Source organism: Orussus abietinus, unplaced genomic scaffold (assembly GCF_000612105.2).
Source record: "Orussus abietinus isolate OABI.00-Male unplaced genomic scaffold, Oabi_2.0 scaffold2, whole genome shotgun sequence".
Classification (NCBI taxonomy): domain Eukaryota; kingdom Metazoa; phylum Arthropoda; class Insecta; order Hymenoptera; family Orussidae; genus Orussus; species Orussus abietinus.
Genome location: NW_019396012.1, coordinates 3,186,459 through 3,194,387, shown reverse-complemented (window position 1 = coordinate 3,194,387; position 7,929 = coordinate 3,186,459). Strand labels below are relative to the sequence as shown.

At 45.3% G+C, this 7,929-nt stretch overlaps 2 protein-coding genes across 5 annotated transcripts; both read right to left on the bottom strand.

Moving 5' to 3' along the window:
* Positions 1-4,743: 4,743 nt before the first annotated feature.
* LOC105700524 (60S ribosomal protein L36) lies at positions 4,744-5,872 on the bottom strand. Of its 4 annotated transcripts, none has more exons than XM_012426414.2 (4): positions 5,739-5,872; positions 5,427-5,556; positions 5,143-5,277; positions 4,744-4,894 (listed from the first exon to the last, which is right to left on the bottom strand). In XM_012426414.2, the coding sequence occupies exons 2-4, from the start codon at positions 5,550-5,552 to the stop codon at positions 4,808-4,810; spliced, it is 348 nt and encodes a 115-aa protein (XP_012281837.1). In that variant the 5' UTR covers positions 5,553-5,556; positions 5,739-5,872; the 3' UTR covers positions 4,744-4,807. The 4 variants fall into 4 exon arrangements, with proteins under 4 accessions (XP_012281837.1, XP_023290314.1, XP_012281839.1 ...); XM_023434546.1 differs by having other exon boundaries at positions 5,427-5,553; positions 5,739-5,800; XM_012426416.1 differs by having other exon boundaries at positions 5,726-5,794.
* A 109-nt stretch (positions 5,873-5,981) lies between these two features.
* LOC105700519 (tRNA modification GTPase GTPBP3, mitochondrial) lies at positions 5,982-7,917 on the bottom strand. Its single transcript, XM_012426402.2, has 4 exons — positions 7,658-7,917; positions 7,396-7,569; positions 6,325-7,291; positions 5,982-6,249 (listed from the first exon to the last, which is right to left on the bottom strand). The coding sequence occupies exons 1-4, from the start codon at positions 7,800-7,802 to the stop codon at positions 6,009-6,011; spliced, it is 1,527 nt and encodes a 508-aa protein (XP_012281825.1). The 5' UTR covers positions 7,803-7,917; the 3' UTR covers positions 5,982-6,008.
* Between the last annotated feature and the right edge of the window lie 12 nt (positions 7,918-7,929).

The window sequence follows — 7,929 nt, the reverse complement described above, 5'->3', positions numbered from 1 at the left end:
TATAAAAATTATCCCAGTTTAAAAATCTGAACGTTTTTTAACTTAGCCCAGACAGGACTCAAAATGGCGGCGAGATCTCTCGCATCGAGGTCGATGGGATTTCTTGACGGGTTTTGCTTCACCTTAAATTATCCCCGCAGTTCAGTTTTGAACACTTAGGCGCGGATGTCCACCGGGAGGCCGGCCGAGGTGTGAGTGCATGCATTTATGCATGTATCTCGAACCGCAGCCCCCGTAAATCAACCCAGACTCTCCCTGGCTGTTTCGCGAAGTCGCGCTGGTTGATTTTCCAAAATTAATTCCACCTCGAATGGCGTTTCGCCAGGCTTCGGGCCCGACGACCTGTCTTCGCGGTTTCGGCCAATCCGTCGCGTCAGCGCCCGATTGACAGTGACACCGAGCCCCCACCGCAGTCGGCAAACGCGAAACCAATTTCCAATTCCCGATTACTGATCCCGACTTCCGACTCCCCGAGCGGGAATAATCCGCTTTTCCCCAGGCAAAGGCGCGACGGATTTCGAGGACCTCCGAAGTAACCACCCTCTTCGAGGGGAGCGCCAGGATGCGTTTCGCCCTTTCCGGCTCCGCCGCATAAATGGCGCCCGGATACCCCGAACGACGTTTTGTCGACCCCCGGGATTCGGGTGTCCCCGAAAACCGAGCACTCCGCTTCGATTTGAGCGCCGGCGCGAGTTTCCAGGATCTGCCCATCCGGAGATATGAATTTTCGAAATCGACTCCGCGTACCAAAAGCTGTCTTTGGGAACTCGCAATTTCAGATGAAAAAATTCACGGGCTGACTTCGGCCTAATTCCGATAAAAATAATTATCTCGGGGAAAAATAATTAACTTCCCTGGCAAAAATTCGCGACAATATACGAAACCGTGGGGCGATTTTAAACTCGCGCCGGAGAGAAACCAGTCTCCTGGGGGAACCGTGAATATTTGACAACATGTTTCCCAGGGCGACCATAAGGACGAGAACTACCGCAGGAATGGCCATGGTGGACACCCTACGGATTTACCACCCACCGCGGTATTATGTATCTTAAACCTGGCATTTTCGCCTTTCACAAATTCCGCCAGCCCTGCGACCGAGATATCAATGGACGCGAATTTTCATCAGGTTGCAATAATCAACCGGATTAATCCCTGCCGCGCATGCAAGTAATCACCAAACACGGTCCCGCAAATCCCCGAAAACAATAAATCGGTAAACGAGACCCACCGATAGAGATTACTCTCGACGGTCGAGCGGGTTCGAATTAATAAATAAAATATAATATAATAACGACAACGATCTCGGTCTCGATTCCGGTAAGGAATACTTCGCAGGGTCAGGCGATAAGGTGAGATTTCCGGGACATCCTCGAAATAGCGGGAGGGTCTTCTAAGGGAAATTAGCCAACTTGAGACAGTAGCGGAATGTAACAGCCCCAGATATCAGAGCGGAGGGCTAAGCTGTTATGTGTTCTCCCCGGTATGGCGAGGCGGGCCGCAACTTCGAAAGTCACCCCCGGATTTACATCGGGCAAACCCATTGCGAGATTATCGCACCTCCCGGGGGCAGGAATTCGGCCCAGAAGGCAGCCAACTCGGCAACTTCCGGCCGCCGATTGACCGTGGAGAAAATTAGCAACTTCGGGCTGGCCAACTTGCCCGCAACTTGGCCCTCCGGCCGATAGTCCATTGTGGTTCCTGGAGTCGATCAGTGGCCCACATTCGGACAAGCCGCGGAACATTCCCCGAGACATTTGCATGACAATCGGCTCGTCCATCCGCCTATCGGCTCCGTCGCCGATTCCGCGGAATCAAAACCCGGAAGATAAAGCCGCCCTTAGACCTCGGGGTAGTGGAAAAAACAATCCTCGAGATCCACTCCCGACGGCGGACCTTGCGGTCTAGCCACGGGGCGGAAAGTAAGCGCGGTAATCTCCCCGGGATCCCCGGTATTAAAAGGATGGAAATTGTACGGAATAACGGAACGGCGGGACATCAAAGGGCCCGCCGACTCCGGAAGTAAACGACCCCGGTAACGTCGCGTTAAAACCGGGGACCTAATTGCATTCGTTCCCTGCACTAATATCGCGTTAGGCGGGCAACGGCGTCTCCGTTTAAGGTTCGCCCGACTTAACGACGTAACGTCGGCCAAGGTGCATCTAATGCCCTCCCGCCCCTGCACCCCGAGGATGCACCCGAAGATCGGCCCTCGTGGCTGCTGCCCCCGGATGAGGATCCGCGAAATTCTACGAAATTCCGCCAAATCGTAGAAAATGCTGACCCAGGGAAAAATTAACCAACGAGGAGGAAGATGCGATGGAATAAGGGAAGAAGGTCGAAGAGCGCCCGACGTCCAGGGGTGAAGACGTGGTCGGGGGTGTTTTCGTTCGCGGGTCGCCCGATTCCTCCTCCGCATAAATCTCCGGATGAAATATAACGTAAAAATGCGAGGCGGGGGCGTCCTCCTCTGGGAATACGTCTTCCCGGGTTAAAGGACAGCCCGGAACTCCTCGGGCCGTTTAGGGAGACGCTCTTCGAGATCTCGATCGCATCGGCGATATCGTTCCGAGATGAATCCTGGCCAGCATCTTCTCTTGAACGTGTCCTCTTCGGGGACTCCGAGAAAAATATATATCTTCTCGTGGCGGGTCGTCCAAAAATCGGGGACGGGGTCGCTCGTCGCATAAAGATTCTTAATCAATCCCCCGAGGCATTAAGGCGCCCGATAATGACTTCTTCCATCGCGAATCGAGGCGATATTTCATTCGACCGTTTCATCAGCCCTGGTCGTTGGGACGAAAGCGGGAACTTTACGTCGAGTCGTTCGGTCCTCTTTACGATCGGAATGTGTTCCCGTCTGATGGATGCAAATTACACGTACTTTCGGAGTTAACGCCGCTCGCTTCTGAACGCCCTTAAATAACCCGCGAGACCCATGATAAATCCCCGAAGGGTCCCTTCGAAGCCCGCCAGCGCTAGAATTAAATCTAATCCCGATTAAAACTCAAGAGCCCAACTTTTCCCGGGAATAACGATAATTGTCGAGGGCGTCGCGGGCGGAGTATTTGACGGTCGCCTAATTTATTACCGCCGGTACTAATTTTCCCGAGGCGAGCTAATATCGGGCCGAAGCGAGCCCGAATGGCGGGAGCGCCGAGCAAGAGTCATCAACTTCTAACACTCCGCCGTGATTTATCTTCGGCGCAATAAAAAGCGCCTCGCCCCGCCGCAGCAGCTCGCCCATATACTCGGTATATGATGCATAGTGTTAATAACGCCCTCGTCCTGCCTTCCGGTCGCCGATATAAGCGTGGCTTTTAATATCCCTCGTTCTCGCCGATTATTCATGCGACAGCTCGCGAGCCGGATTTTGTCGATGCGAAAAAACACTTCGGCGTCCGAAACAACCAGAGATCGTTAATACCGAGAGGTCGTTTACTCGGAAATCGTTTCCACCAATTTCCTTCCTTAAGAACCGATTGCCTTTGATTTGATATGATGATGAACAACAATGCGATTCGATTAAAATTCTGACAACGTTTTAGGCAATTTTCAACGATCTCCAGTGATTTCCACGTGTCTCCACGTTTAATTTCTTATCATAAACAAGCTATGTCAGTCGCCCTATCATTTATTCTCTGGTTCACAAGGCTAAAAGGAACGTCCAAAATGGTGAAACTTCCTTAAAATGTATAAAATATGTACAATTCGAGGAGGGCGGCTTGTCGTCGCGGCTCCAGGAAATTTCATAAGTCGGATATAAATGTAAACTCGTTGAAATGATTATTTCAGACCAGCTCGATTCAATTAGAGGTGCGCCTCAATCCCATCGACCCCGAGGGCTAATCGATTCATTCGAGCTAAATCGAATACTCGACAGAGAAATGGGGAAAAAACCGGGAGAGAGGTACGGAGCGATATTCCCAATAATAGTAATAAAAAAAAAGTCGTCCGATTAAAGACCTCTTAAGCGCGCTCTTAAATTAATATCTCGAATCTTGTCGGAGTCTGGAGGGTCCAGGAGGAACTCCGACGTCGCTTTAGCCGAAAAGTTACTAAATAAGTTAAAACAGGGGCGAATTATAGACTTATCGGCGGAGTTTGACGAGGACCGTTTAAATGGGTCGACACGCAGTCTCTTAACATGTTACGGAGACATTACAATGGAACTCTCCCTTGATGAGAGTATTAACCCGAAGCAAGGGTGAGGAAGAGACGGAAACGCGCGACACGCTCTTCGCCCTTGCAAATAGCCTCGTCTTTATCGCCTTGACATACTTGTAACCCGTGCACTTCGCCTGCATTCCCAGGTTCAAAGATACACCCTGGCGATTATAGCGACGATGCAGCACCTCCGTTACGGCAACCACGGCGACTGCACTAGGCTCTGTCTCTCTCTCTCTAGGAGACCGGGAGTAGTCGAGAATTGCAGGCCTCATAGATGTTCCTTTAGTCCCCCGGGCCAAGCCGACCGATGAATTAGGATACTGACTCGCGACCTCGATCTCGGGTCTTGAGCAAATTTGGACACTCCCTCTGTTTCGGCCCCGGGCGATGTCGAGGCGTCTCGAGAGGAGATTTCGAGGGTGTTTGCTCGCCACTACGTCAAGCCTTCCACTATACATACAAGGGTGTGCACCAAGAATAATTGCGAGTGTACGTAGTCAACTTAGTAGACGTAGAACTTTGAAAAAATATCTCCCACACCTGAGCATATAATTGCTGCTATCGAACGATTAATTATTACTTATGTTACTAAATCCCTTTATTCGCTTAAGGTACAAAGTCTTATAGCTAGGTGTTGCACCTAATGATGCGCGGCTGCCTTTCTCATTTGGACAAGAATGTTTCCAAGTTCCTCGCGCTTCCTCTTAGCGCGGATGTGAGTACCCAGCTAATAATAAAAGTATAGAAATACACGTTAGATAAGACGACGCTTGTGAATTAAATAGTACATATATCTGGTCATACAATATCGGTATACCTTAAGTATAAGGATATAATAATTTCTATTTGCTTCACTCTATTAATTATACACTTCCATCGTAACGTTCATTGCTAGCACCTTATTATTTAACACTTCAACTTTCACTAGGACATACCACAATTAAACCACATAAAAAAAACTAAAAATTAACTTACCCTCCTCTTTAAGAACTTAAGAGCACGCTTATCCTTGGAAACCTTAAGCAACTCCATGGCTCGCTTTTCGTACGGGGCATGGCCGGTTACCTCGCGGATCAAGTCACGAACGAACTTGGTGTGTTTCGTCTGACGCTAAAATCATGATACGACATACATAAAATTTAAACCCAACGACGATCTTGCATTTCAATTCTGACATCTCACATGGTATTCGTTCTGATTACACATAACCTCATTCAATGACGGCATTATTAACAATAATAGCATAGGATTAAACTTACGCCCTTCAGTCTGGCTGGCCGGACAACGACAGTTTTTTCCCTTTCTGACTTATTCTTCGCCACTCTGATTTTGGAAGTCTTGTGGCCTTTGTTGAGGCCTACAGCCAACTCGTACCTTGGTGCCATCCTGCTGGAACATTACACAGAATGTAGGTTAGGTCAACCGTACGATCAACTAACGGATGCTGCATTTTCAACCATTAATATGAATCGGATCAAGTTGTGGTAATATCCAATATTTCACATTAATGCGTTAAAAATATTAACTATAAAAGATGTTCCAAATATTTCCGGATTACTTTTCGTAGATACCTTCCTACAGAAACGGTTCACTTCAAGAGAGGAACGTTTACACGCGCAACCTGCGTATGCACACTGACCCCAAGTATACACGTTCATAGAGGTACCCTCTGTGACCGATACTGAGGCGTATACTTAGTTCGGAGTAAGTGGCGCAGTTTACTACAAATGCAGAACGCAATAATTTGAAAATGTAATATATTTTTTAATTATTCATACTTGTGTAAAATACTATATAAATGAACATAAAATAAAATGAAATGAAGATTGATTTGAAGTATTTTATTTTCCTATACAAAATTCCTTAAATATAATATCTAAAATTTGTTCCGTACTCACATGACCTGTAACCTTTCCAAGTTCTCTCATCGCATTACGAATTTCTTGAGTAGCTATTACAATATCATAATTTTCTCGAGCAATGATGGTAAAATATCTACAAAGATGTTCTAAACAATTTGTCAAATGATTTCTGTGTCTAGTCTGACTGATCGTAGGGTGTTCTCTAGAAGGATTACCGCATCTGAAAATTAAGACATTGTTCAGAAAAGTATATAAAGCGAGACAAAAAATATTCACTGTTAAATGTAATGCTAACATCTCTTTAAAATAATTTGTAGCAGATTCCAAAAATTTGTCGAAGCCTTCTTCCTGAACACAAGAAATTCCTATTATGCCAGACTTTCTCAAACGTTCGTTAGTCTCTTCGTTGAGTAGATCAGTCTTATTCATAATTACGAGACAGTGTTTTTGTAATCTTCCACTATCCAGTAAAATATCTTCTAACTCTAATTTATTTATATAAGTATTAAGATATTCTTCATATGTCTTCTTGCTTTCCAAATAAGCAAGTGCATTGATCATTAGAATAATAAAGTCAGCTTTTTCCGCATAAGCCTTAGCTCTGCGAACCCCCTCTTTTTCAATAATATCTTTTGACTTCTTAATGATACCTGCCGTGTCTGCTAATATAATTGGATAGCCAGAGATGTCAGTAGACAATTCAACAATATCTCTTGTAGTACCAGCAATTGGCGAAACAATTGCCGCATTTCTTTGTACTAAATAATTCAGTAAACTACTTTTTCCGACATTTGGCTCTCCAATAATTACAGTTCTCACACCATTACGCAGAATTTCGCCCTTTCTCCCATCTGCAAGGTGATTCTTAATCTGCCTCATAAGATTGTTTAGTTGATTATTGCACTTTTCTAAAACATCGCCTTCGATGTTTTCTTCCTCACTGAAGTCTATGAAAGCTTCCAAATGAGCAACACATCGAGAAAGGATATCTTTCCACTTGTTGTACAGTGTGCTGAGATTGCCGTCAGCCTGCAACAAAGCTTGTTTTCTTTGCTGTTCGGTTTCCGCATGAATTAAATCTGCTAAGCCCTCGATTTCTACTAAATCTAACTTATTGTTAAAAAAGGCCCGTTTTGTGAACTCTCCAGGTAATGCATGACGAAATTTCAATTTTGATAAAGCAGTTAATAGAGCACTAAGTACAGCAGGACCTCCGTGAACTTGAAATTCCACACTGTCTTCGCCAGTAAAGGAATTGGGTCCTACAATCAATGAAAAAGATACAAACACCATAGTGTTCACTATTTGTTATTATACTCCAACATGAACCACTTCCTTAGACACCATATCCTATTTTATAAAATACCTGGAAACCATAAGCATAACCCTTTGTCTATAACTTCCCCATTGTCAGGATCTCGTATACTACGCAGATATGCTCTCCTTGGTTCTGGCTGACATATTTTTGTCATTTTCTGCATTGCCTCCAATGACCGACTGCCCGATATCCTTACTACTGCGACTCCACATTTTCCTTGCCCTTAACAAATGTAACTAATTACAATTATTACAATCTTCATGCTCACTCCTACCGTCTTTAAACAACAAACATTAGAACTAGTCAATACCTGAGGACAAGGCGTAGATGGTCGAGTATCCTGTTAAAGACGTACCAAATATCCTACTTGTTGTTATCGACTGTCTTAAATGTTCAGAATAAAAAGTCTTAACACTTTCAATTGTAACTCTCCTCAGTATCATCATTACATGCATTTACACAAGTACGAGTTTAATAAGTCAATCCTTCCTGCTACTACACTGCTAATACAATTTTTTTCCTACTTACTCCTACTACGTGCTAACCTAAGAAAATTAAATATTGTTTACACACTCATCCCTG

Bases quoted from the DNA above. Each gene is read 5' to 3' on its own strand.
- LOC105700519 (XM_012426402.2), bottom strand. From the start codon at position 7,802: ATGCATGTAATGATGATACTGAGGAGAGTTACAATTGAAAGTGTTAAG. The intron at 7,292-7,395 runs GTATTTTATAAA...CATTGATTGTAG, and splicing joins GTTATGCTTATGGTTTCCAG to GACCCAATTCCTTTACTGGC. The intron at 6,250-6,324 runs GTTAGCATTACA...CTTAATTTTCAG, and splicing joins ACAAATTATTTTAAAGAGAT to ATGCGGTAATCCTTCTAGAG.
- LOC105700524 (XM_012426414.2), bottom strand. From the start codon at position 5,552: ATGGCACCAAGGTACGAGTTGGCTGTAGGCCTCAACAAAGGCCACAAG. The intron at 5,278-5,426 runs GTAAGTTTAATC...TCATGATTTTAG, and splicing joins GGCCAGCCAGACTGAAGGGC to CGTCAGACGAAACACACCAA. The intron at 4,895-5,142 runs GTAAGTTAATTT...TTTTATTATTAG, and splicing joins TTAAGTTCTTAAAGAGGAGG to CTGGGTACTCACATCCGCGC.